Genomic DNA, 26,709 nt, shown 5'->3' on the forward strand with positions numbered 1-26,709 from the left:
CCATAGAAGGCCTTTTCGAGAGCGAATCAGGGTCTCTGACACTCCAACCTCGCAGCTGTGCTAAATAAAAAGCACTCGTTTATTCTATGGAACTACTTGCAGGAAATCGCCGGAAGTCTTGACCCAAAGAGCCACGTTCTTAGCGTTTTGTGGGCACGTGAGACGCACGTGGTACAACTCTGATTCGAAGGTCGTTTCGGGACATTCTAGTGGTTTTTCGAGCCATTCCTTGGGCCGTCAACCTAGACAACGTTCAAAGTGCACTTATACCGCGATTTTCTTCAGAAGGCTCAGTGCATGTTCAGTAGGGTTCAATCTTTCTCCAAAACCCTAGCATGCAGCATTTGATGAGAAGCTGCGTTGGTCCCAGTACCAATCTCAAATTATCAAAGTTCCTCCACCTCCTGTGAAAGAAATTGTTATTTCTGTTTGTGTCGCACCTCAGCTTGATGCGTGCACATGAATGTGGTTGAGTGCTGCTCCACGGGCTATCTCACTAGACAGACATGATAGAGAATGTAGAGGAAGCCTTTGAAAATCAGAGATACTTCGGGCCTGTTGGCTGGTAAATGCTAATTTTACATGCCTTTGAGAACCACCTGTGATCGCCTCAACCAGCCCTCTGTTTATAAGCGAATTGTTGACCAAGATGCAGCTGATTGCTCTTACTTTAAGGTCTTCTAACACATCTCACTTTGGTGGTGTTCTGTAGGCAAGCCCCTGGATTACTGGATCGGTCAGCTTGGACCGATGACGAGGGAAAACCAGTGAACGCCGAGCCCATCCCGTCCGATCTCAGCAGCAACGTGTGGGATCTGGTATTGGATCATAGCACTGACGCAGAGGGATGGGTGTACGGTTCTGTATTCAAGTGAGTCCATCCGTAAATTCTATTATGTTCACGTGGGTGTCATGCGAGATTCGATTTACTGCTCAGCGTAGACAGGATGTTTACTGATAAATGCCTTGGAACAGGCACCTGGAGTACCCTCGGCCAGGGGGTCGGTCGTCACAGCGGGTAGGAGATTTTGTCAGGAGGAGATTGTGGCGCCGTCTAGCAAGCTCATCAGCCTCAGGTGCGAACGATGCATATCAATTCACCAAGCCAAATGCTCAGTGCTTTACCCCAGTCAATTATAATTGCACGTGTTGTTAGAACGTCTGGTCACGCTCCATCCACAGACCCACAGCTGAGAGTGTGCTTTCACAGGCGTGGCAACAGAAAAGGAATTCATACAAGATGGAAAGGCAGGTGGCGCAGCAGCAGCGCTCAGAAGCCTTGTCAGCCCAGTGCTGTCCATGCAGGGCGTCAGGTATACGTCAACAAATCTCCTTGTCACATGCGTACTTGTTCAATAGTACTTTCTCCGCAGATCTCTTGATGCCCATGCATCTCTTGATGCTCAAGACTCCATCTACATGCTCCCACACTGCCATGATTGTTTGTTCGAGTCCAGTCTCCACGCAATCTGCTATATGCGGTACAATTAAGTCAGCGCACCAGCTTCAAAAGCAGGCAGAGGCATGCATGCATACCAGACGCATCTCACAGCTTGAGCACCCATGCATGCATCTCCTCACTGACTCCCATGTGCTGTGATTGGCCAGGGTGCGCAAGCGTACAGAGCTTGAGAAGCGCAAGGCAGCTGTGATGAAGCTGGTGGGATTGATGACGTCCATGTTCAGGCGGCGCCACTTCTATGAGGTGCTGCCCATGGACCCGGTCGCCTGGCCGCTGCTGCTGGCTGCCCACAGAGAGGCCCTGCGCACGTCCATGGCCGAGCAAGCTGTGCTCAGCCGCATAGACCCCTCCACCATGCAGCCGCCTGCAGCAAAGGCAAGCTTCTCACCTCCTGCCTGTTCCGGTGTCTGGTTGAAGTCCTCAGGACAGCGTTCACAGGGCCCGAGGCGCCCTCTCTACAGCTTCAAGACACACTGTGTCTACAAGACACCATGGCTCTGGCTACAAGACAGAAGGGTTGTGACTACAAAAGACACAAAGACACCGTGTAAACTGGGTGTCCTTGAGATTCCATGCAGCAAAGGACTAGGCATTATGTGGTGCCCTATCTGCATTCTTTCAGGTCGCTGGTCAAGAGGAATCTGTAGGCTAGGGCACTGATCTTCAGTCTCCCTTTACAGGGTGTGCTTGGCAGGGGATTAGGAGTAGGCCTGGCTAATGCATAGAGTGACTATCGTGCTGCGCAGGAACTGAGTGAGCAGGGTGCCCCTCAGACTCTGCTCCAGGCTCTGCTGTGCGGCGCAATGCACTCACGGGCCGCGTACGGCTATGCCATGGCTGCAGGCCACCTGTCGTCCCTGCTCAACTTTGCACTCCTGCAGACGGTGAGCGCCCTTGCCTCCCATCAAGGGAAACCCAACAGATTGTGCTTGAAATTGCCACCACACTCTTCTGCTATGTTGGCCACTTGTGCAGCACCCACATTGAGGGATTGAGGGGTCCTCAACTGTTTCCCACGTTCTCCTTGAAACTGCCACCCCAGTCTTCTTCTATGCTTGTCGGCCACTTGTGCAGAACCCACTGTCTCCCCACATTGATGGGTCTTCAACTCTAAACCATCATCGCTTATGCTTAGTACTACCACCTAGGTCTTCTGCTCCGTTGGCCACTCATGCTATGGTTCAAGGCCGCATGTATTGAATAGAATACATGCACAGGTGCATCAATTCGACTTCTGTGCGGCCGGGGGCGCGTCAGGCGAGGCGAACAATGAAGCGGTGTTGAAGCTGGCGGGCGTGAGGCCGGGGCATCTGCTGTTGGCGGAGTGGAACAACAGCATCGGCCGCCCCTGCCACTATGTGGCCGCAGACCTGGCCAATCACTGCATCGTTGTGGCCATCAGGTGCGCTCATCCCAGCAAATTTGTAGGATGGAGCACGTGCGTCACTTAATCAGTGAGTTTCATGGCATGCCCAGAATGCCATTGAAGTTGCTGATGTGATGTGAAGTGAAGCATGTCATACACAAAAGTGGCCATTGTTGGCATGGACGTATCAATAATGTAGTACATGCAGTATCGTTGCTATGGTCTAGGTGATTCACCAAAACAGTAATGTGCCGTATCCAACCACACCATAGCCATAAGAGGTTCTGATGTTGACCCGAGAAGCGATTGCAGGCACGTGCAGCATTGCTAGAATGGTGTTAAGAGAGGTTTTCAAGGTGTAGCTTCGGTGGTGAGTCTGGCATGCATGCACAGGGGCTCTTTGGAGGTGGGCGACATGCTGTCAGATGTCACTGCGGCACCCATGGAAATGACCCTGCTAGGCGTGCAAGGCAAGGTGTGCAGAAAGCATACAGCCTTCACACTGTATTACCTGTACACTGTTACTTCTTGCCGCGTAGCTGTGAAGTCTGGTTCTGTTATGGTGCATACAACATGGCAACAAACTGCTGTATACGACAAGCATAGCAACGCCATTCTCTATTACTATGCATCCTTGTGTGAGAACTGCCATTGGCGTAACGATGTTTGCTACGACTCAGAAGATAACAGTCCAGCTGTCAAGTTGTGCTGCTGATGCTCACAATGCAGCCTGTCATACTGCAGGTGCACGAGGGCATGATGGCTGCTGCCACATTTGTACACTGCAACACTGCCGAGGCGTTGGAGGCGGCTGCGCAGCAGTTTCCCGGCTGGCCTGTGCTGGTCACCGGCCACTCCTATGGCGGTGCGGCAACAGTCTGAGCCTGCCTTGCTGGTTGTGTGCTGAGTCCCAGGCTCTCTGGGTATTCTTTAGTACATCATAGAAAGTACAAGCTACGCTATGGTCAGCTTTGTCTTGAGCTTAACTGTAATCCTGTGAGAGAATTCTTGAAGACAGGCACAATAAAAATTCTCACAGGAGTCTGGCCAAGTTCATCATGCAAGGCTGCCATAACAAGTGCCCATACCAGATCTAGCAGTGCAGCCCTTGCATGTGTTATAGCGCCAATTATGTTGGTGGAACAGGAGCCCTTGCATGTGCGAACGCGCCGATTGTGTGGGAGGAACAGGTGCCCCTTGCATGTGAGAAAGCGAGGAGAAAGCGAGGAACAACCACAGTAAAGAAAATAGTTTCTATGACAAGCAACGAGACCCTTATCTGTTTGCCTTTCTAAGCTACCTGTGTTGGTGTGACAGGTGGCGTGGCGGCTATTTTGGCGGCACTGCTGAGGGACGGCGGCGCTCCTCCTGGGCTGGGCCCCATCTCCTGCATCGCGCTCGGCTGCGCGGCCGTCTTCAGCCTGGAGCTGGCCAAGATGGTCACGCCATTCACCACATCTGTCGTCTACGGGTGCGCTTTTGCCCTCGATAGCTTTGCCCATATGCCTATCCGTGTCAAGTCATTCATCCAGTCTGGGGAATGCGACCTTCACTGCTGAGTCATGCCTTGTCAGCTTGCCGCTGCCTTTGATATCAATAGATCTGTGTACTACAGAGGTGTTGAGCCACAGCAGTGCAGTAAAGACACATGTCAAGCAGCAGGTCGATTTGTCTTGCAGGGCGGATGTGGTGCCGAGGCTGAGTGCTGCGAGCGTGGAGGGCGCCTTTTTAGAGCTGGCCGCTGCATCTCCTGTGCGCACCGCCGCCGCCAAGTTCGGCCGCCAGGTCACCTCCACGCTGGAGGGCCTGAAGGTCAGCTGCCCCCTCAATCCTCTTTCCCATCACCTGCAGCGAGTTGCTAACATTTCAAGAATATTGCTGAAGTGTGCCGCCGCACTCCAGTGGTTTCCTAGTCATTTGGATCAGAGGGAAGGTTATGGCACCCCAGCACATCATTTGGCCGCTGTGGAAATGTGCTGGGGCGCCGCTACTCTATCCCTGAGCTGAATGACTGAAAAGTACTGTTGAGAGCCGTTTTCTACCATGTCTCAGGGCAGCCAGTAGCATCTGACGTTTGGGGGATTGCAGGTTGACTGGAAGGTGGCGACGAAGGGGCCGAAATTCGCCGGAGACAGGTTCCCGGGGCAGAGGGGACTGACCTCGTTGCTGACGATGGCTGAGAACAGCGACGCGTACAGCGCCGCCGCCCAGACCGCCCTGGCGGCCGCCCGCTTTGCTGGCTACCGCACCACAGAGGACGCAGAAACAGGTGCTGCAACGTTGCCTGTAACATGCCATGCACAGATGTCCACACTCAGATGTATTGCATCCTTATAAGGCCCCATATTTTGCTGAAGCAGTCCATGCACCGCCTGCAGTTCAAGGTGTATGCATAATACTGAGTGAAATTGAAGACTCTACTTACATAGATGATATGTTTCAGGCACACGTGCGCATGCAACAAAATAATGGCGTACCCTGATATGCCCTCGTGCCAAGCGCAGGTGGTGATGGGGTTGAGCTCAGTAACATAAATGGTGGTGCGGCCACTCCGCAGCCCCCTGCCACGCCGTCACTCGCGCCAGGGGCGGTGGTCAGCGCCGGGGATTTTGCGCAGCACGAGCGCGACAGGGGAGGCGAGGCTGAGAGCTACCCTGCTGCGGATGGGGTCATGGACGGCGCAACGCGTTCGCCCACAGACAGGGCGGTGCATCGACTGCAGCTGCTTAGAGCTGTGAGTTGCCCGGGCACTGCCTTCTTGACTGTGCTTGTAGCCGAGTACTGATCTAGCGCATTAGTTCTTCTCTGATGCGACCTGATGCTGTGTCCATCATGTACAAGAGGTGTTGAAGGTTTTTGTGACTACGGGCATCTTAGTTGACCAGTCGCGATAGACGGTGCTGACATATTCCCCCTGCGTGTGCAGGGCACTGATCTCCACCAAAGTCAAAGTGATGCAATTCCTGGAGATGTTGATGTTGAAGATAGAAACGAAATGCATGCAGGTGAGGACATTTGTCATGCACCAGTCTGCAGGCTAAAGCTCTGAAATGTCAGATCCATTGTGCTATGATTTGCAGCTTATGTGCGAGCGTTCAGCGTCTTGTTTCCCTAACTGCAGAGAGATACATTCCCGGAAGCAGCCCTGGTCCCAAGGGGCACCCAATCCAGGTGGGCACGTCAGAGAGCGGGGATGATGACCAGCACCTAGTGACTAGCGAGGAGGTCGCGGACGCTAGGGCCCAAGCGGCTGTAGCGGCCGCCAAGTATGGGGGCAGCGAGCACCCGGAGCCCCTGTTTATGCCAGGGCAGGTGCTGCCCTGGGATTGTGTTGTGTGTCCTTTTGTTAGCATGAGACTTTGAGCTTTGGGTAAACGTCTGAATGAGATGGGTAGGTGTGACAGGCTTCATTGGAATGCATTGGAAGTAGTGTTGATGAAGGGTGAATATGAGCACTACAGGGGGGGGTGGTAATGAAGTTTTCTTCGCACAGGTGCTGTGGGTGATTCCACCAGAAGAGGCCACAGAGGACGCGCTCAGTTCCACCGATGAAGAAGCTAGCCCTGGCCCAGTCATGGGCCCTGCTTTTGAGGTCCGCTGCCCTTTGCTCTGCAGCTGACCACCTTCTCTGAGCTGCACTCAATATCAGAGCTGTGGAGTATCAGGGATTGTGCAGGAGATGAGTGCTGAGTTGGCAGTGGGTTATTTGGGACATCAGGGAGGTTTATCAGTAAGGGATGCAAAGCTTGGATAATCTGGATGACAAAGCAACCATGCAGCCTATGGTCCTTCATAGCCAGATGACTTTAAGGCGGGGCAACATATTACGTCATGCAGAGCGTGATTGTGCCATGTGCCTGCAGGTGACGATGCAGTCAGTGGAGGAGCAGGCACGCCTCAATGCGGACGCCATGCAGGCGGCTGCGCGCGCCGGCCAGGCGGCCGATGCGCTCGGCCCCGGCCGGCGCGCATCGGGCAGCCCCAGTGCGTCAACGCCAAATGCTGCCATGTGCAGTGACAACAGCCCAGAACAGAGCAATCCAGAGGCTTTGGGATCGAGTGTAGCAGCCGAGCAGCGGGGCCGGAAGAGCAGCCTCGACAGGAAGACTGTGCGGCAGCCGGAGCTGCAGCCGTTCTGCTCCCCCAGAAAGGCTGCGCGGCAGCGGCTGAGCGAGCGGTCTGCGGCCTGCGCACGGGCGGAGCTCGTCAGGGGCCAGAACGCAGAAGACCCTGACTTGCATGCGGAGGATGAGGCTGCAGCGCGGCTGCTGGAAGAGGAGTGGACAGGCAAGGGTCGGGCGCAGGGGAGCGAAGGGGGGTCTAGGGCGGACAAGCGGCGGCCTGTTCTGGCGCAGGTGGATAGGAGGCTGTTTGGGCGCATCCTGTTCAGTTTTGACACGATGCCCCACCACCTGCCGGACACCTATCTCACCGCTCTTCAGGAGCTGTGACAGGGCAATTTGTCATGTTGGAGAGCGCTTTCCTGCTCTAGGAAGATATTGTATCTATGAGCACTGCCAGTGCAGTGTGCAACCTGACCAGCAAGAACATGCGGAACATAGCACACCGTTAAAAGAACTCAATGCTTTGAAGTGTCACAAAGTATCAAGGTTTGAACTCTTTCAAGTGGATGTGCAAAATCGTGATGGGTAGGATCATTACACAGAATGTATATCGCGGCTGGTCGGTCAGCCTCAGCTGTTTGTCAGTATGGAGAGCAGAGAAACCTAGAATAGGCAACGCTCCGAATTTGTGAAATATTAATAATATACATGCAACGCCGCGAACAGCAGTCAGGTGTTGCATTAGCAATGAGAATCAAATGTTGAAGTAGGAGACAGAGTGGACCATCTCAACTCTTCCAGGGGTCCTATGTGGCCCCTGTGCACACATGATCCTGCCCTGTACTATACCTACTTGTATCCTGTAGGTGCAAAGGTCCCATTCGTGTGTGTACTGCTAAAACCCTCTGCTGCCTCCTGAGAGCCCAGAATATTCTTGATTGCATCTAGTGCGCGCTGGCAGTCCTTGAAGCTCACAACAAGTGCCTATTCTCTTGCCTTGTCTATTTTCGATTTAGATGTACACTTAGAAACCGAGCCAGGTTGTTATTGCTGTGCATTGCATGCACCACACGTACCTCCCTCTCTCCTGCACTTCTCTACACCCCCGTGATTATAGACTTACTCCTGTGGTGGGTTTGCTAGTCCAGGGTTCACTCGTTTATACAAGTGGTGTGCCCTTGCTACGCACCCATGTGGGAGCAAGAAAAGGGTGAAACCCCGCATTTTTTACCCTCTCCACCGTAACGCCGTCAACAGCCGTTAAAACTCCGACACCCGTAAAGTCATATCTCGGCTTTCGGTTTCCACCCACTCCAATCCCGTAGTATTCCTTTTTTACTCCATAAAAAATGAACACATTTACTTCACTTATCACCAACAGTAGTTTCCGCCGCATCACCACGATGGTTAATTCCAAGGGGATACGTGGCGATAAACTGATATGGTGAGGCGCTGATCGCTGTCGAGATTTGCTATCTGAGGGAGCGCAAAAGCTTACAACTCTCATTCATTTCTGATTTTTAAAGAACAACTTAAATAGCACATTTCCAATTGTGATGGTGAGGCTGTTAGAGTCCAAGCCTTTCAGTGAAACCCTAATGAGTGAGATCCTGGATGGTGATGGATGGCTTGTGATACGACAGCTTGGGCAAAAATTACCTCGAGCATGCCAAGGAGCTTGGGGATGCAGTCCCAGACAAGCCCGTAATATTCCTGAAGCCTCCTAGCTCTGCGATCGTAGCTTCTGCACAGCCTGGTCCAGTTGCGGTCCAGTTGCCTCGAAACAGGTTTGGACTTTCACCCATCCATCAGCTTAGCAAGATGTGAAGAATGTATACAGTGAATGTGGCATTCAGTGAACCTAATTCCCAACATACCAGGCTTCCTGGCATTGCCTTACGTAGTGCTATTGATTTACATTCAGGGGAGGTGTACATTATGAAGCCGAGATGCTTCTGCGTCTGAACGACGATCTGGAGGTGGATGCTGTCTCGTTGGGCCTCGACCTGACGCTTCGAGACCTCCAGAGCGAGCTGAAGAAGAAGGGGCATCCCTGGGAGATTGCCAAGGTTCGATCACTGTCATTCAATCCAATGCGAGCTGATACCACACAAATAGACCTGGAGTCATGCTGCTGCGAATTGTCGAAATATCGCTCATCAAGGTTGTCAATGCTGCTTGCAGGCTTTCCCAAACTCCGCTGTGATCGGGCCCTGGGTTGATGTGGCGAGTTTCCCAGACTACATCACCACAGAGTTCTCCTTTGAGCTTGATGGAGAGGAGAGGCAACGTGGTGCAGCCAGCCAGATGATGACTGGCGTGCCAGAGGCTCTAAAGTATGTCAAGGAGTGCTTTACACTAGTCCCAGGAGATGTCATATTCACCGGCACGCCCAAGGGCGTGGGCCCTCTCAAAAGCGGCCAAGTCGGCAAGCTCATATGGGGGGACAAGCTGTCATATGAGGTGTCCTTTACAGATTAAAAATATGTTTTTACAGAATTTACTGATAAGCATTCAATTTTCATTCTGACAATGCACACTTTACAGTACCTCGGCAGTTCTGTCTGGTTCCAGATATTGTAATGTTCAACTTGTAGTTCACTGTAAAGTTCCTTCCTGGGGTTTCTACAGGACTGTACTATAGACTCAGAACAGCTACTTCCTACTCAATCCAAAATTGCCAGTGCGGCATGGGGAAACCAAACACCACAAGCATGCCAGCCAAATTTAGTGCATTTGTCACCGGAGCCAGGGGTCTAGGTGGGCACGCTTGTTGGCAGGCGGCCTGGGCCTGGGCGCAGAGCCGGGAGGCAGCCCCTGCGGCGTCGTGTGCGTTGTCACAGCCGCACTCACCGGCGTCAGCTTCCTGTCCGTTCCCAGCACGCCCTGCATGCGCACACCACACATCTGAGATCCAGCCCTGCAGCATCAATGCCCACAAAGCTGGCATATTATTTGTTATTACGTGTGTTTTTCCTGATGGTGCGTCAGCAGACAAGCTGCATGTAAAGGCTGCCACATAACCGACCCTTTGATGGACTTGCCAAGTCCAAGCCAGACCCAATCAACCGTACGCACGGTGCTCAGTGTTCATACCGCCCCCCGCCAGCCGCTGCCCAGCTTACACATGCATCAAAAAGTTTGCGCCTCAAGTACAGCCCAATTAGTGCTGCAGCTGGGCAGAGAAGGTGCAGGAGCCCTCACAGCAGGCGTGGCATTGCGCGATGGGGCCAGGCGGGCTTGAGGGGCGTCGAAGGTGTTGAGCGGGGCTCGAGGAGGCATGCTGGCCCCTGCCCCTGCTGGCCCGCTCTTGCTGCGCCTGGGATACTGCACCAGCAGCCGCCCGTTGTGCATGAAGGCATTCTTCCCGGGCTGAGGCTCCTGCACAAGCCATATACACATTTTCCTCTGCATGATTTATTAGATGCATGGAGTGTGAATACTTTTCATTGCAACTGCATTATAGAGAAGCCTCCGGCTGGAATTGAGTCCCATATCATGCAATCCTGAAATGGCAGAAATGGGTGCAGCCATCACCTCTTTAAAGTAGGGGTGCTGCAATGTATCAGCGGCGGAGATGCGGTCTTCTGGGTTGTACGCCAGCATCCTGGACAGCAGGTCGTACAGCGCCCCCCCATGCTGAGCGCTGGGGTTGGATCCGCCGCCCGCAGCCAGGGCGCTGCAAGCAACAAGGGTCCCTGTCAGAATTGTGAAGTCCCCCACGGGCCACCCACATGGGAGTGTAATCGGCCACCGAGCTGACATGTTTTCTCAGAATATAAAAAGCAAACAAATTCCAAACTGCCATGTGATATGAAAAGGATACTGTAGTGACATGCAGAGCACCCAAAACAAATGGAAATTGGAAATTTGTCAAATGAATGAGAAATACTTCAAGTTACCTGTACTCGGCAATGATTTCGGCCAGGCGGCTCTTGGCCGGGTACTCGAGTTTCTGCGCGCGCACGTTCTCGGTGTTGTCGCGCCAATGCGGCAGGTGCTCCAGGGCAGGCCACGAGCTCACGCTGGGCAGCCCCAGCACGCGGAAGATCCTGCGCAACGCCCTCCAACCAGCTCACCCCCTATAAACCCACTGTCATGCTCTTGAGTTTAGGTTCACAGTCAAAGCATACACTGATAAATCCCTCACCTGATTCGTGTTCAAGGTAGCACCATATGCTGTGTGCAATAAAATAATAATAGGCTACTGTGGGGTGTGGGGTCCTGTCTTCCCCCAAAGTGACATGATAGATACGCGCATGGCTGTGCTGGCGAGGGAAGTAGAGCGCACTTGTCGCACTGGTCGGCCTGGAAGGCAGAGGCGGGGCTCTTTCGCTCATTGCCCTGGAACAGCGGCCTCAGGGCCAGCATCTCCACCAGGATGCAGCCGGCCGCCCACACGTCGGCCGCAGGCGTGTAGTGGCGCGCGCCAAGCAGCAGCTCCGGTGCGCGGTACCATATTGTCACCACCACTCCGTTGTCCGACAGCGGCCGCAGCGGGCACGCGTATATCCTGCGCCAAGCTCACCATCAGGCGCGGGCCTGATAGTACGTCACCACATGCGTTCTAACCAGCCTCTTCGCTTGTGCTGTGGTGCATTGTGCAGGTGCATGAGACATCCGCATGGGGAGCTACAAAACTTTTGTAAGCAGAGTCGGGATGTGCTGCGCACCTCGCAAGCCCGAAGTCGCCGATCTTCACCCGCCCCTGCTCTTCGCCGTCCCCCACAACAAGGATGTTGGACGGCTTCAGATCCCTGCAGCAACAATGAGAGAACTCCCTACGTTGTGTTCCACAGAAACTTCATCAAAAAGCTTCATATGTCCTTGTCTCTGCCTCACAGAAAGGGGTGGGGTCAGCAGGCACCGGTGCATGATCCAGTTGGAGTGCAGGTAGTGGAGGCCATCCAGCAGCTGCCACATGAGCGACTTGAGGGTGTAAGCTTCCAGCACCGGTCCCATGCCGCGCTCCCTGTGGAACCTCAGCATCTCGTACAGATCGCGCTCCGCGTAGTCAAAGGCCAGGGACAAGCTCGGCTCCTGCACGCCAGTACCCCTCCAGCCATGCATGCATCAATGGACATGATGCATAATGCACATGACATTCGGTGTCAGATCTGCATCTAGCAAGGTCTTCTTACACTGCAGGAAAGGGAGGTACCGGCCGGTGTAGATGGACAGCTTCCAGGTGGACGATGTGGTCATGTTTGAGCTCCCTCAACAGCATGATCTCCCGGATTGCAGTAGGCGAAATGCCATCCCCCTCCTGGCAGCCAAAGAGAGCAGCGCTAGCTGATCAGGCACTCTGTGCCACATTTAGTATGCTGGCCATTTCTGCCATGCAGGGTGCAGTATTGGCCGACGTACCTTGCCAGGCTTGAATGTTTTGATTGCCACCATGCGAGAGTGCTGGTCCTTGGTTCTGGCCAAGTACACCACCCCATAAGTTCCCTCCCCAATTTTGTCGATGATGACATAATGTTGCGATAGGTAAGATGGTACTGCTGCTAAGGGATCCTGTGGTGGGGTGCTTGGTGCAGTGTCCTGCAAGGGCAAAATAACCAATATGAGCGCTTGGCACTCTTGTCCAGGGAGAGGAAGGAATTGCAGCGACCTGCCACGATGAGAGCTGATACTGGACGCTGTTTCGTCTGTGGGTCAGACATGTCATTACACTTGTTGATCTGCACTGGATGTGGCCCAGATCTGTTCACCTTTTGAGGAACGGGATATTTGGCACGATTCTGCATGATCATAATACCCCGTCACGGATAATTCTGATATGCATGCTGTCGCACGTATGAAGCTGTTTAAGAGGGGACCGTTTCCTGAAGTTTACAACAGATGTCGACCAATGGCACCGAAAGGTCGAGAAGTGCTAGAATTGTTTGTAACAAATCAACGGATCCTAACAAATACTCAATCTTGCAGGACTTCTGTTGCACTTCAGGATAATGATGCTTTCGAAGAAATGTTAGACATGACCTTGCTTTGGGCTGCCAGGCAAGTGGATGAGTCATTCTTGGACTTTCTTCTTTAGAGAAAGAGGTATGCAGACATCAAGGCTTCTTTCCCTCATTTACAGGAGTCAACTGTAGAACCCTGGAGATAAAGCATCAGTCAACCATCAATCTAATAATAAAAGTAAACCAACAATAAGTATTTGCCGCAGCATGACTGAGTTCAGCAAGGCACATAACAACGATCCATCACAGGGAGCTCCTCTCGTCAACTCGAGTCAATGATTCTGGAACTCGAGTCAATGATTCTGGTCACACCATACGGTACCGGTATGAAAACCCTCACAAACTCTAAAGGCACTGACTGAAAGTTTTGCTTCATGTCAAACCGGTCTTCATGGTCAAAAGCTGTGATAATCACGACTCGAATCACATAATGTACAAGAACACTTCCTAGTAATTGGGAGTCAGGCTGTCATACTTCAAGAAAATTTCCCTTATCAAAAGAACAGTCAGACTTCTCCAAGCATCTTTTGAAAAGCACCAAACTCTCCCTGAATATTTTCCAGCCTGCAGGGTAGAGATCAGAGGAATTCCCTGTCCGGGAATAATGTTGGTGCAACCAGCATCCAGCAGTAGGTGGCTGCGGTGGCCCACTGTGTGACAAACTTGACCCACACAGAGAACCAGCCCACATCAATCAGATCCCGCTCCTCAGCACCAGTGCCCCAACCTGTGCATAACACAATGGCGTTATTGAATCACTTTCCCAAAAGGCTCACCACTCTTCAGCACATCCAATTGCTTCGCTGGACAGGCTAAACGCATCAATAAGCTTAAACAACCTGCCAGTGCCTCGAACATCACAAGGAGACAGGAGGGCTCACCTGTCATGAGCATGGCCAGGTACATGCTGGCCACAGCAAAGATGAAGTGGAAGAATGCGTAGTTGTACGTGACCGGTGTGAATTCGTCCGCCGTCTGCTTTGCACGCTCTGCCTCGTCAGCGGTGCGCGCCGTCCTGCTCATGCCCACCTCTCCATCCAGCCCTGCCGATGTTCCCTCCTCCTGCAGTGCTGGAGATCAGTACCTCCGCTGAAAGCCTTTATGATCCCCACAGGGCAGGAAACAAAGATAACACCCTAACATGAACGAAAGGAGCAAGTACAGTAGGAGTTTGGGATTCCTCTGATGGCAGGATTTTGTGAGGACAAGCCTGAACAAAATAAAGAAAAGCATAACAATCAAAGAGAAGGATAAGAATGTGCAAGGAGGTGGCGTGTGGAGGCATAAGGAGAGGGGTGATCAGCACTCACCGCAATGTAGGCCCTGCCCTTGTCATCATCCAGCAGGGGCTGCTCCACAGGATCGGAGTCCTCCTCAGAGTTCAGCCGGAACAGCGCCGTGTTGGAGCCTGCCCGCAGCGCCGAGTAGACCACGGATACCAGCGTGAGCAGCATGCCGGTGGCCAGCGTGGTGGCGGAGGCAGCATTTAGGCGCTGGCCCAGGCCGTTGCACTGGTAGTCGTGGGGCTCTGACACCAGCGCAGAGTAGCACAGGTACGTGCAGTAGAATGTGAAGATGGCCGATGGAAACAGGCTGCCGTTCTTGGCCTACGCGCACATAGATGGTTGAAGAATTGTTTCCAGCTGTGCAGCTGGATTCTTTTGAGCATGGCATGGCACTGCTGAAGACACCTGTTCTCAACTTCGTGCACAAATGTGTGGCCATTCCCATCTTTTGGTTTTGATTGCTGTGTTTGCACCGAGACAGCAAGCAAAAGCCCTGTCTTCTGGTGCCTCGCTTCCAGCACCTTCTGCTCCACCATCAGTGCTCTCTCCCTGCATCAGTAATTGCAGGGAAAGCAAGAGAGCAGGATGGAGGGTGGGATGGTGGCACGCACCAGGCTGGACATGGAGACACCCGAGATGATAATGCCAATGATCAGTGTGAAGGTGATCATGGACACATTGAAGGAGCATTCGTCAGCTCCCACAGGTGTGAAAAAGTAGAACAGGATGCCCGCCAATCCAAAAGTGCCGAGATAGGAGACACATGTCACCGTCAGCAATGCCCATAGATACCTGCACGCCATGACAGAACAGCATCATCAGAGCCCGCAAAGTGGCCATTCACTTTGACACACGTCCCAAGATCAGCATGCAAAGTCCCATAAGAGGGATGGTTCAAGGCCCTGCACATGTGGTGATAAATCTGCACAAACAGTCTGTTTATGGAGCTTTACAAATCGCATATGAGAGCAGCACTAGGACGTACCTCTCATCCTCTTTGTCAACCCAGGTGTCATTCCATTTGGTGACAAAATCAAGGAGCATCAAAATCTGGACGCACAAGAAGCAAGCTGACCCCACGCGAGCCACCCAACCTGTGTGATGACCAGACAATATATTAAGGCCAGCAAGGGTATGCCAAAATATGGGGTAAACGTAGCAACAAGAAGCAGCAATCCTTCAAACGCATGCTGTCACAATATGGAATGCGTCCGCACCGTAGCCATTCACAAAGCTGACGGGGAAGAAGAATGGTAGGATGTTGAAGAGAAGCCACAATGCCACCTTCAAGAACCAACCACCGTGCTGCAAGTACTGATCCCGCTTGTCACTCTTGTACTTGACGCCCACCATTGCCAGTGACATAAGCCCGAAGAAAATCTGCAAGTAACACCCCAATATATTCTTAAGCCCCTCATGACTGCATCACTCATTGAGCAGTGACATATCCTCCGATTTAGCGTGGACTAGGTGGTCATCGAGAGGCTCACAAAGTTGCCCATGCTGACGCGGTACACTGCTTGCTGACCATACCACTTTGCGCTGGGTTCACCATGCCCCATCGCATGAATGATCCCTGCAAAATCACGGCTTCCCTCAGCGTTATTCACACCTGGGACTAGGCATGCCTCAGGCACTCCAATACCCCAGTGAGACCTCAGACTGCTGTTGTAAACTCTTGCAATATCATCGAAAAATCCTTTCTTGAGGGCAGATGCGCACACAAAGGCGAGCTCTTCGGACATCCACGTACTAGGCAATTATCACGTGACTCAAAGGTGTCAGGTTTCTTGGCATGCTCTCACATGGCAGCTTGTCGATTATGGGTTTAGCGAAGTCGCGCAGTATCCATGCCAGAACCATCGCCAAGGTGAAAAGGATGCAGTAGGCAAGGCGTGCAGACTTCCTCATAGCTGCCCTTGACGCCATGCTGCAAGCGTTGCATGCGCATGTCGCTGCGCAGGAAGCAAGAGCACTTCCTACCCATCCAAACATAAACATCGTGCCTGAGATTTTCACGGAAAAGGGGCTTTTCCCTGACTCGACAATAAGACACCTTGGTCAAGGTGACCTCCCTCACGTGTTTTGTCTCATATAGTGACCATTCAAGTTTTCGCCTCCCACGCACCAAAATTCATCGAGATCGGGCCAGGATGAATGCGGTCATGCGACAATTTGGGATTCTTGGTACTGTGACCCTCTTCGCTTTCGACCCGTAACGAAGACCGTAATCACTTGAAAATCCGTAAACTCATGAGTGATTTCTTGGAAATGTTACAGCGCGGTCTGAGACCTGCCACGAAACGTCTGAAGGCTCTGTAGCTGTTCTGATATATCAGTGCAACAGCTGATCCCAGAGCACCTGTGCAGAGCTGCCCGTGAGTTGTTTGACCGAATTGTCAAACTTTTGCATTTTGATGGGTCACTACAGAAGATTGTGATCCAATGCGATCTTCCTGGTCTGATTAGAAACGCAAATATGACCATACAATTTGTTTTGCTGGTTAATAAACAAGGCCAGACACGGCTTGCAAAGTATACCGATCAGAGCTTGTCAGTGGAGGAAAGAAGAGCTTTGGAGGGCGAGATTGTCAGGAAGTGCTTGGCTAGATCTGAGAAGCAGGTAACATATACTTTGTTGGTTGCTTTGTGACCCAAATTGTGAGGCATTTACCGCATGTCCCCGAAACTCTTTCTCTACGCTGCCTCAGTACTTGGCTGTCACAATTTAGGAGTTCGCCATCTGAAATCGTGGTGTAAACCTGCTTTCATTGCATATCCTACAGCTGACATTGCTTATGTTCTGCCATGCAGTGTTCATTCACACAGCAAAGGAACTTCAAGGTTGTATACAGGAGATATGCCTCTCTCTTCTTCATCGTGGGGATTGACAATGAAGAGGTCTGGTGACATTGCCGGTGGCCAGCAAATAATATCGTCCAAGATGCACGTTATGAGCATTGCCAGGGTGAGGATGACAAGATTCTGACAGGGAGAGCTGGTGTTTGCAGAACGAGCTTGCGATTCTGGAGTTCATCCACTGTCTGGTGGAGACTCTCGACCGGTACTTCAGCAATGTCTGCGAACTGGATCTGATGTTCAACCTTGAGATGGTGTGCACCCACCTGTCCTGCAACTGTCTTCTGAAAGCTTGCTGCCATGCACATCCTTTCAAAATGTCTGGGTGAACTGCCGCAGGCGCACTTCATCGTGGATGAGATGCTCATGAATGGCTGCATAGTGGAGACCAACAAGCAGAATATTCTGGCTCCCATCCAGCTTCTAGAGAAGGCTGCCTGAAATTTAAAAAAGCAGGGCACTCAGTACTTTGCACAATGCACTAATGCGGCAAAGGGCAGCTTTATGCATATGGCATGATTGTGACAAGTGCACTGATTGCAATGTCTTCTGCTCGGCACCGCTTAAAGCACTAGTGCAATTGTGTCACTTTATTACAGGGCTATTGTGAAATCCTTATCTGAATCAAAAGGATGCTAACCCTCAGGGCTCGAACAATGCGTATATTTTATGGTGTGGCAATGGTCCTCGGTTAGGAGTCACATCTCCCATTGAGAAGTTCAGTCCAAGTACGGGTAAATGGTCATCAGGCCTATTGCAGGTAATGTTTCTGATACAGCGCTCTAGCTGGAACCATAAATACAAGGAAAGGCTCAACAGGAAGACTCGACATCACCACCGCACAGGTCTTGAAGTAATTACGACTCCACTCTTCTTGATCCACTCATGAGCTCATAATTGGTCTGTCACGTTGCGGCAACCATGAACTTCCATCATTCTCTCTTGAGCTCACATGCTCATCTACAGAGCTCTCGAAAACTGGACTGCATCCCCTCAAATCGGGGTGTGAAACAACTGGCAATCTGCAAACAGCGCGATTGATACAGCCCGTCTCTTGACTGCGAGTGGCTCTTGTCATGAAAGCAGAAGAACGAGAGCCCCTTGTCAGTACAGTAAATCAATTCAAATTTGAATTGTTCAGCGGCTTGCACAAGCAGACACTTCTGCATTTCAAGATGATTAGGGCCACCCTTGAAGTGTCTGGGTGCCGCATTCAGTAGAGCCCATGGCGGCTCATGCCCTCAAGGATACCCCTCGCAATCTCAGCAGACGTGAATACTATCCGGTCATTCTGAGGCTGCACCACCAGCCAGTCCACAAGCGTAGGCTGCGCATTCCCGACCACAATTGCTGGGTTTGCTCCTGCATGCACATCACCCTATCCTCAGCTCCAACGCAGCCGTTCCAGTACCGAAAATCCCACATCTTGCTCTGTGCATTTACCACTTGCGAGGGCGTCTTTGGCATCCAGTGACCATAGCAGTAGCGCAGTAGCAGTGACCAAGCTGATGTGTCTGAGACCCCAACCCATGGACGACAGAGTTGACGGCGCAAGTGCGTGGCAGGATGCTCTTGACAGAGGCAACACATTGCGAGCACTTCTGTAAGACGTTGGGGAAGGCTGCAGTGTAGCGCGTGGCGGCTCTTTTCTCGCGGGCGCACCTTCGAGCATGAGGATGTCGTTTCCGGAGTCGCCGGCGGCCACGCAGCGGTCGCGAGGGACGCTGAAGAGCGTGCGCACCCGCTCCAGCGCCTCCAGCTTGCCTCCTCGGATGCTCACGCAGTCCATGTACCGCCAGTCGCCTGTCCCGCTCACAATGATGCGCACCTGCACAGCACCATTCTCATCTGTCAGCTCACGCATCGCCAATATGCCTTGCATGCCTCCCTTCTGCGCTTTCCGACCAGGCAGCCATGCACCAATGCCAAGCATAAGATAGGTGAATGCCAAATTTCTTGCACCCGCAGGTTGCCTGCTGTGCATCCAGGTGAAGGCCAGTCTGGTATGGTGAGGAAGTAGTGAGATTAGGATTAATGTCAAGGTGCATGCCTGCACATCCCGCTGGAGGAAGCCCTCCTTCAGCCGCTCACTGACTTCGTGCACCCTGTCCTGGCGCACAGACAGCGCAATGCGGTGCGGGTGCTCCGACCCGTCATCCAGCCACTGCGCACAGCTCGGCCCCACTGCCCCAATGGTCTCCTCTGCTACCTGCATGGGATTGCCATTTAAATGCTCACAAATTGTTTTTAATGCATGCAAGAGAATATCATTATTAGAGGCTTGACTGGAAGAGGCAGGATATGCCGAGGTGCAGAATGAAATAATACCTGCTTTACGCGGCCCAGATCCCAACCCTCGTCCAGGATGCGCGCCCATTGCGTGTCTTGCTTCCACATCTGCCCATCTGCTCGGCTTCGGTCTTGGAGCTTCACATCCAATAGGAAGATCTGCGCACCACAACACAGCACAGCCTTTTGACACCGACATCATCAAGCATCGCACAGGGCTTCTGTTGGGCTGCATGGAGTGGAGAAGGATGGTAAGTTTTACTGCAACTTGTAAACCCATGCCTGTTGGTGCTTGGCTCATGTGGCCAGCGAAAGTTACCTTTGTGCCGACTGCGGTGATGAGGACGTCAGGCAGTGCGAGGGCGCCGGCTTTGGACTGCCAGAGGCCCAGGAACTGGCCGAGGCTTCGGCCCGTGTTGTACACAAGCACGCCCCCCGACAGGGCCGCGTTGTCCTCCCAGTACGCGCAGAACTCCAGCGTGGCCGCATCAGCCTCTGCCCCGTCCCCCACCATTGTTCCATCCAGGTCGCTCACCTGGCGACACAGCGCGCACCTCAGCTCTGAGCACTCATTGTTACCAAGGAGAGCCACAGGAAATGTCCAATTCCATGCAGCTCTTCTCCAAGGGCGCGCCATACATCATACGTAGTAGCTGCCTCTAATCAGTCATTGCATGCTGGTGGGAAGATGTGGCACTTTTCATCACACAGAATCAGTCTCAAGCGGCAGAACTCCAGACACGTGTAGGAGAGATGGAGGACCTTACACAGAACAATACAGGATAGCACTTTCAAAAGACAGAAGTTAAGTGGGGCTCCAGATGCGCATGGGGCGTGCCAGCATGGTGGGTGCTGCGCGCGCGCGGGGGAAGGGGCGCAGGCGGCCATGCTGCAGCTTGAAGCCGCCGGGGCAGGAGCAGCGGTAGGTGTCGCCGGCCGCCGGCGAGTCCACCTCATCACCTGACCCGTTGCTGACGTAGAACTCCAGCTGGGGCGTTCCCTCCGCGAGGTCCCCCCTGGCAGGGATCACCGCCGTCTTCCACCAGCCTCCGCTCGGACGCGCCCGGCTTGCAGTGTTCTGCATCGGCACCTCCCTCCACCCCTGGCAAAATAGAGCGGCCTTCATGTAGTGCAGGTGACAGTGCTTGTGGTTGTACTCGTGGCCTTCCACAAGCAACTTTGCGGGCAAGGTGAGAGCCATGTTGGTCCGTCGTTGTCGAGTGTTTAGCTCTGACAGGCATGTATTTGGTGGACAGCTATCCACTCGACACTCTCTTGATGTGATGGGGGAAGGAGTTACCGGGGTCTGCGGCGAGCCATCGGCATTGAGGGCGCGCATGTGCAGGATGGGGATCTCCCAGCCGGTCGCATAGAATATGTGGAAAGCTGGCGGCAGCTCCACGGTCATCTGCAGGCGCCACAGAGTTATGTCAGAGCGCGAGCTCCTCAAGCAGAGAAATTTCAGCGTAACATGCTCTATTTGATATCATGGCTGGCCCCAGTCACCTTGTTGCAGAGGTGGCCATCGTCGTCTGGCCCAACAGGGGCATCGGGTGATGTCATCCATGTTCCATCCACTAGATACTGATAGCTGTACGTCCCAGGCTGCAAAAGGCATTCAGCTGTGGTCACGTGGACAAAATATTAGCCACAAGCTCCAATGATCCATCCATCATAGCAGTTGGGCAGTGTGGCAAAGGCAGCGGACTCTCACCGGCAGGCCGCACGACAGCTGGAAATCGCCAGATTCAGGGCTCAGCCGCAGCGGTATCAGCTCCTGCACACATGCATCATCCTTCATAAGAGCTTCAATGAGAGTAGAAGCAGGATTGGGGATTGACGCTGCATCGTACTGATCTAATGCAGCTTAATTGATTTGTGAGGCACACACCGCCCATGCAGTGAAATCCCCGGTCACGAATACTTCGGTCCCACCCCACGCCGCCTTCCACTTGAAGCTGGCAGATGGCGCGACCAGCCTTTGGTTATTGAACGATTCCTAGCACGGAGCAAGCAAGCTTCAGCGTTGGGCGATCACTTGCATTGCTTTGCACTGTAATCACTGATGAACAGCGACTGCCCCTTACTGCAGCCTTACCTTTCCATCTCCCGTGATAGGCTCAACTGGTGAAGTCGCCCACTGTCCATCCACCAGGAACTTGAACTGCAAGAAGATGCCAGATTCAGATGCAGGCATTTCAAGGGCTTCCATACTTTTCCGTGCATTTCATCAAACATTATGGGCTGGTCGAGTGCATGCGCACCTGATACGTGCCAGGCTGAAGCGCAAGTGTGCGAACAAAGTCTTTGGTCTCTGAGCTGCTCCTCAAGGCTATGGGCGTCTGCCAATCTGTGAATGATCCTGAAGGGGGTACAGACATGCTCAACCATGTGCGGAGGTGGGCTCATGAACCCTGGACAGTGGCCCAGGGGGAGAATACAGCCTGACAGCACATTCAACAGCGCCAGTCTTCATTTTTTACAGAGTGAGAATGTTTCTGGATTTAGCTGAGGTCTTGATGTATCAGTCTCACCGACCACGCTGACATCCTGTCCTCCCAAAGCTGCTGGCCATCTGAACGTGGTAACGACACGATCGTCATCGTCTTCCTCATTCAAGACTCCTGGTGGTGAGTACACAGATGTTTCTGTTTCTCTTTCGAGCGTAGGCACTGCTCTGAGCCCCTCCGAAGCTGAGTTCGCAAGTCCATCAATAGCCAATCTTCCCAATGTGCGTGTGCGTCTAGAGGATCTCAATTGCAGTTGACAGCCGATAAAAGAAGGCCTGATGGGATGTAGCCCTGTCGAAATCCGCTGCGCAGAAGCTTGAGCTGGTGAAGGACCAACTGGAAGGCATGCCACCTTCAAAGCCATTATTCCCTCGACACGAGAACCCTCATCTTTATTGTTGAGGTGTTGCAGAACAAACAGGATACTTTCTTACTTCAATCAACATTGTAATTTCAACCACCACCTCATTCAAAACCACTGTCGGTTCGCAAGTATCTTCGCCAGAAAGTATCACATGGCTTAGTAATCGCGCTTTTATCTTTTGCATGGGTATATCCATTGGGCATGCCGAAGACAAACCTGAGGAAAATTTCTGCTTCTTGCTGTGACATCACCTTGACTCCCACGCTTGGAGAAAAGGGGTACCAGAATTTCCGATGGCTAGGGAAAGATCAAGAGAGCGATCGCGGGACAATAAGCACAAGAGCTCCAAGCGGCGATCGAGGAGCAGAAGCCGTTCCAGAGACCGCAAAAGTCGGAAGCACAGCAGCCGGGACCGCAGCAGGGACCGAAGGTCTGGAAAAGGGGAAATCCATGGAGTCTATCAAAGTTTAACACCCGCCAGGTCCTCCCAATTATTCACTTTCAGTTAGCAAATAATTCAGAGACGTGCTTATGGCTGTGACTGTGTGAATGCAGCCCTGGCCGCCGGAGGGACAGGAAGAGCAGCTTCAGTGATGCAGAGCAGGTGCAGCAGGTGCGGGGCTAGGGCGTTCCGCACGGTTACCACACACTTGCATCATAGATTCATGTCGTGCCTTGCATCTTGAATTGTTCTGAAGCTCAGTGTAGAGGAGAATCCTGACTGTGCTTTCCAGTACCAGGCGCAAATGGCGATCCAGCAGCAGCAGCTCCAGCAACAGATGATGTCACAGCAGCTTCTCCTCCAGCAGCAGGTGATTTTCTGGTAGTGATCGGAGCTTCTGCTGCTGCTAGTGCAATTTTTGGGATCCAAATCTGATGGATGGGAGCAACCCCAGTGATAGGTTTCTGGGGTGGACAGGCACTGATGGGTGGTGCCGCCAGCGGCAAGAAGCAGCGCGAGGTGTATGTGGGCAACCTGACCATTGGAGCAGTCACGGATGTGATGCTGCGGGAGCTGTTCAATGGTGCCCTGGCACACCTCATGCCAGACCCACAGCTCAACCCTCCTGTCATCAACGTGGGCATGGACCCCTCAGGTGGCCACACAATCACATTGGAATATCGGTGATATATCTTCAAAAGGAGGAATGTGAGCCTGACTCCGTGACATGTATGGTGCGTGATGGAGGAATACAATGTGCTGATGCCAACAGCTCAATTTAATCTGTGTCATCGGGGATTTGTGCAGGGCGCTTTGGCTTTGTGGAGATGCGCACGGAGGAGCTGGCGACGAGCGGCATGGCACTGGACAAGGTGGAGCTGTGCGGTCGCAACATCAACGTCGGGCGGCCCAAGGGCTATGTTGAGCCCCCACAGGTCAGAGCTCTGTGCATCTCTTGAATCCGTCATCACCCAGTGCACTGCGAGCGCCGACTGCCATGGGTGTGCAGTCCCACAACCTCTCATCTCATAGCATGCAAGCATGTTCAGCCCCCTTTGGATGAGTTGGGTCCGGTGTGTTTCCAGGGGCACGCGCCACCGGCGCAGCTTGCGTCTGCGCAGATGTTTGCGGCCAGGCTGGGCACCGGGCCCACGCGCGTGGTGCTGCTGAAGAACATGCTCAAGGCGCTGCAGCTGCTCGACGAGGCCGAACGCACAGATGCAAGCGTCTGTCTTCCCTGCATGCGAGCTCTGCGTATATTGAATGCGTCAATCTAAGTGGCACACCTGAAATGCACGCATGCATGCCTCTGCCAACGCTTGGTTCTGCATGATTCATCATGCTTCTTGCACAGCCCAGGCTGGCAAGTTGCATCTCCCACCCAGCCTGGCTGGGCGAAGGCAAGGAAGGTGGGTTTGCAGCATGGATAATTGGGCCGTGCAAGTGTTGCAAGAGGGCTTAAGTGTGGCCTCGACTGCGCAGCTGATGGAGGACGTTAAGGAGGAGTGCGGCAAGTACGGCACGGTGGAAGGCATCGCGGTGCCACGGCCGCCGCCGACGGTGGCCGCAGACGAGCCGAGCCGGGTGTATGTCAAGTTTGGCACGCCGGATGAGAGCAGCCGCGTCAAGGAGGCCTTCAACGGCCGCCAATTTGACGGCAACTCAATCACGGCCGCCTTTGCCAGCGAGGACGACTTTAACCAGGCGGCTGCCGGCAAGTGGACCGGGGCCGCTCCGCAGGCGCCGGCCGCCGGCTTCATGGGATCCCCGATTGGTGCGCGCACAACCGGCTTCCGTTCCCAAGGGCATGCCTAGAGACAGAAGGATAACTTGCATGCCCCTGTTCACCTGCGTGCACGTCATCCCCACCGTCGACAGACATGCCCTTGGCTTGCACTACACCTGTACGCACACGCGAGCGGCACAGCCGGCCCTGGCCAGAAGCGTCCGTTGCTACAGAGCTTTCACCGGGATTGCATTACCTCCTCGTTCTCAAGGCAGAAACCGTTCAAATGTGCACGACTGGGGCGTGCAGGAGGCCCAGCCCCGCTGCCGGCAGGCATCAGCGGCATTGCAGCGCTGAACCCGGCGACCGGGGGCATGGTGAACCCCAACATGGCGCCCGTGCTGGACCCGGCCACGGTGCCCTTCCAGGAGGGCTGGATCAAGCTGCGCGGCATCCCTTTCACCATCACCAAGCCGGACATCTGCTCCTTCTTCTCGGTGCGCGAACCCCTGCCCTCCCACACCCCAGAGTCCTATGCCTGACGTCATTTGGGTGTGCGCTGTGTTTCTGTGTCCAGCACTCTCGAGCTTTTAGCTGTGTTTGAGCCAAGAATTCTCCGCACCTCCGTTGTATGTCATTGGGGCACTCGTGCGGTGTCAGCTCATCATGCTGTGGGCACTCCAAGCACAACGGGAGCAGTGCACTCCTATATTAGGATTTAGATATAGGAGGAGGGCAGGCAACTCGGAGAGGTGGCAGATTTCAGATACTCCTTCGATACTACATCCTAACATATTTTCAATGCATGCAAAAATCTTGCTGTTCAATGAACAGACGCCATGCCCCATGCTGGTGCAGACGTGCGGGCAGATGAGCGAGGACAAGGTGAAGCTGGTGGTGGGCCCGGACGGGCGGCCGACCGGGGAGGCCTACGTGGAGATCAGCGGCGCGGGCGCCAAGCTGCGCCTGGCGCTGGCCAAGGACCGCCAGATCATGCCGGGCTCCTCGCGCTACATCGAGATCTTCACCTCCACTCGCGATGAAGTTGACCGCCGCGCCCTCACCGGCGTCATGCTCGTGTAATCAACCCCAGGTACATGCGCATGCGCGTCCGATTACTCCCCTTTGTCCGATCCTGGGCCGCGAAGGTGCATGGGGGTATCAAGTACTGCTGGCCCTGTGATCTAGTACCTACTGGGTGCATGCTATCTGTGCCATGTGTGCAGCTGCTCAGAAGTCCTGCTGCGGGCTCTTGGATGAGGCAGCTCAAGGAGTTTGATTGCATCTTCATTTGAGCTTTTTAGTCCCATGATCCACCTTCAGGTTATGTGTTCAGCACAGCCTGGCCTGCTTTGAGGAAATTTCCACCAGAGCTGATCGTGCCTTCTGCTTGTGCAGTGTATACGACTCAATGCTGACGTGATTGAACGCTTGTGTGCCCGTGTGGTGTGGTGTGCCTGGTGTGTGGGTGTGTGTGTTGGGTATGTTCAGAATGAGGTCACCTTCAAGGTGTGCAAAGCCAAGCCTTCTCACCAAACGGCTCGCTGGCTGCAAGATGATATTCTTTTGCATATGTCGGCCTGCAAGTCACCCCTTTACCAGCAATCCAAGTGCATCTTGCAAAATAGAGTCGTATCACATCTGATCATGCCTCTTCAACCTTCAGGGGGCGTGTGGCATGTGCGGGGGGAGTGAACAGGATTGCATGGTGTGGCATGAGACAGGGAGAAAGACATACAAGCCATACAGTGGACATGAGCTGCTAGGAGACCATATATCATGCTGGGTAAGTAGCTAATTTTCTGCCCGTGTAAGCTTCTGCTTTGGGCCACCAATGGGCTTTTGCTTGAACATGTGATCATCTTTCTGGCATCTGGGGCTTTGTCATGATATGTGAATTTTGCAGTACTTGTCCCGAATCTTCAAGTGCCATGCTGTGCGCCAGACAGATTCACTTTCAAAGTGTGATGCTGTGAGGAAATGACAGTTTGCCGTTATGATGTCATGTCTCACTGTGTCTGATTTGCAGACCGAAGTGACTACCACCTTTTTGAATGATCGCGATAAATCACAATGAGCCATCTGTAAGCCACAGTGTGTCTAGACAAGCTCGCAATATCAATATCGCGAGGGCAACCATGCATGGTAAGTTGCAAATGTGCAGTCTGACGAGACACCTCGAATCTTTGCGTCAACCATTCAAAGAGAGACTCTGCAATAGTAGGTTCCCTCTGAAATTTACAAGGTGATAGGACATAGCTACTGCACACGCTTGCAAATAATCGCCCATCGGCCATTGATTGAAATGCTTGGTACAATTGCAAGCAGACAAAAATTCACCAATAACATATTTCTTTTGGCAGACATACACCTCC

General features: G+C 53.2%; 7 protein-coding genes across 7 annotated transcripts; 4 read left to right on the forward strand and 3 right to left on the reverse strand.

The window, feature by feature from the left end:
• Nucleotides 1-506: 506 nt before the first annotated feature.
• Nucleotides 507-7,279, forward strand: COCSUDRAFT_64651 (hypothetical protein; the record flags this gene model as incomplete). Its single annotated transcript, XM_005651258.1, has 15 exons — nt 507-565; nt 713-818; nt 976-1,076; nt 1,609-1,867; nt 2,209-2,346; nt 2,680-2,864; nt 3,222-3,303; nt 3,573-3,693; nt 4,146-4,299; nt 4,508-4,640; nt 4,917-5,097; nt 5,333-5,535; nt 6,000-6,140; nt 6,322-6,420; nt 6,692-7,279. The coding sequence occupies 15 exons, from the start codon at nt 507-509 to the stop codon at nt 7,277-7,279; spliced, it is 2,550 nt and encodes an 849-aa protein (XP_005651315.1).
• A 1,257-nt stretch (nt 7,280-8,536) lies between these two features.
• Nucleotides 8,537-9,373, forward strand: COCSUDRAFT_12171 (FAA hydrolase; the record flags this gene model as incomplete). Its single annotated transcript, XM_005651259.1, has 3 exons — nt 8,537-8,715; nt 8,817-8,961; nt 9,077-9,373. Coding segments are annotated over 3 exons (621 nt in total), but the record flags the coding sequence as incomplete, so codon positions are not given.
• Nucleotides 9,374-10,024: 651 nt separating this feature from the next.
• Nucleotides 10,025-12,391, reverse strand: COCSUDRAFT_12466 (kinase-like protein; the record flags this gene model as incomplete). The annotated part of the gene is made up of 8 exons (XM_005651260.1): nt 10,025-10,273; nt 10,430-10,571; nt 10,840-10,944; nt 11,184-11,405; nt 11,566-11,649; nt 11,760-11,932; nt 12,054-12,158; nt 12,260-12,391. Coding segments are annotated over 8 exons (1,212 nt in total), but the record flags the coding sequence as incomplete, so codon positions are not given.
• Nucleotides 12,392-12,964: 573 nt separating this feature from the next.
• COCSUDRAFT_21883 (TMS membrane protein/tumor differentially hypothetical protein) lies at nt 12,965-16,130 on the reverse strand. The gene is made up of 8 exons (XM_005651261.1): nt 15,950-16,130; nt 15,635-15,720; nt 15,362-15,524; nt 15,130-15,238; nt 14,756-14,936; nt 14,169-14,465; nt 13,740-13,920; nt 12,965-13,585 (listed from the first exon to the last, which is right to left on the reverse strand). Exons 1-8 carry the CDS (start codon nt 16,071-16,073, stop codon nt 13,437-13,439), a joined length of 1,290 nt encoding a protein of 429 aa, XP_005651318.1. The 5' UTR covers nt 16,074-16,130; the 3' UTR covers nt 12,965-13,436.
• Nucleotides 16,131-16,445: 315 nt separating this feature from the next.
• Nucleotides 16,446-17,874, forward strand: COCSUDRAFT_21884 (Adaptor protein complex sigma subunit). The gene is made up of 4 exons (XM_005651262.1): nt 16,446-16,767; nt 16,959-17,045; nt 17,156-17,257; nt 17,343-17,874. The coding sequence occupies exons 1-4, from the start codon at nt 16,624-16,626 to the stop codon at nt 17,442-17,444; spliced, it is 435 nt and encodes a 144-aa protein (XP_005651319.1). The 5' UTR covers nt 16,446-16,623; the 3' UTR covers nt 17,445-17,874.
• A 342-nt stretch (nt 17,875-18,216) lies between these two features.
• COCSUDRAFT_39769 (S6PP-domain-containing protein) lies at nt 18,217-21,504 on the reverse strand (the record flags this gene model as incomplete). The annotated part of the gene is made up of 9 exons (XM_005651263.1): nt 18,217-18,365; nt 18,666-18,831; nt 19,060-19,212; nt 19,332-19,451; nt 19,612-19,827; nt 20,245-20,394; nt 20,593-20,700; nt 21,007-21,069; nt 21,391-21,504. 9 exons carry the CDS (start codon nt 21,502-21,504, stop codon nt 18,217-18,219), a joined length of 1,239 nt encoding a protein of 412 aa, XP_005651320.1.
• An 887-nt stretch (nt 21,505-22,391) lies between these two features.
• Nucleotides 22,392-26,436, forward strand: COCSUDRAFT_64653 (hypothetical protein). Its single transcript, XM_005651264.1, has 10 exons — nt 22,392-22,596; nt 22,722-22,779; nt 22,907-22,978; nt 23,086-23,263; nt 23,416-23,543; nt 23,694-23,834; nt 24,091-24,382; nt 24,644-24,831; nt 25,193-25,427; nt 26,001-26,436. The coding sequence occupies exons 1-9, from the start codon at nt 22,460-22,462 to the stop codon at nt 25,415-25,417; spliced, it is 1,419 nt and encodes a 472-aa protein (XP_005651321.1). The 5' UTR covers nt 22,392-22,459; the 3' UTR covers nt 25,418-25,427; nt 26,001-26,436.
• Nucleotides 26,437-26,709: the final 273 nt, after the last annotated feature.

The sequence above is a fragment of the Coccomyxa subellipsoidea genome (assembly GCF_000258705.1).
Source record: "Coccomyxa subellipsoidea C-169, whole genome shotgun sequence".
NCBI classification, from domain to species: Eukaryota; Viridiplantae; Chlorophyta; class Trebouxiophyceae; family Coccomyxaceae; genus Coccomyxa; species Coccomyxa subellipsoidea.

Coding starts and splice junctions, on each gene's coding strand:
- COCSUDRAFT_64653 (XM_005651264.1), top strand. CDS start 22,460: ATGGCTAGGGAAAGATCAAGAGAGCGATCGCGGGACAATAAGCACAAG. Junction 22,780..22,906: donor ATGCAGAGCAGGTGCAGCAG/GTGCGGGGCTAG, acceptor TTCCAGTACCAG/GCGCAAATGGCGATCCAGCA. Junction 23,264..23,415: donor CGTGGGCATGGACCCCTCAG/GTGGCCACACAA, acceptor GGATTTGTGCAG/GGCGCTTTGGCTTTGTGGAG.
- COCSUDRAFT_21883 (XM_005651261.1), bottom strand. CDS start 16,073: ATGGCGTCAAGGGCAGCTATGAGGAAGTCTGCACGCCTTGCCTACTGC. Junction 15,525..15,634: donor GCGTCAGCATGGGCAACTTT/GTGAGCCTCTCG, acceptor TGTTACTTGCAG/ATTTTCTTCGGGCTTATGTC. Junction 13,921..14,168: donor AGGGCAGGGCCTACATTGCG/GTGAGTGCTGAT, acceptor CCAGCACTGCAG/GAGGAGGGAACATCGGCAGG.
- COCSUDRAFT_21884 (XM_005651262.1), top strand. CDS start 16,624: ATGACCATACAATTTGTTTTGCTGGTTAATAAACAAGGCCAGACACGG. Junction 16,768..16,958: donor TGGCTAGATCTGAGAAGCAG/GTAACATATACT, acceptor TCTGCCATGCAG/TGTTCATTCACACAGCAAAG. Junction 17,258..17,342: donor TGATGTTCAACCTTGAGATG/GTGTGCACCCAC, acceptor GAACTGCCGCAG/GCGCACTTCATCGTGGATGA.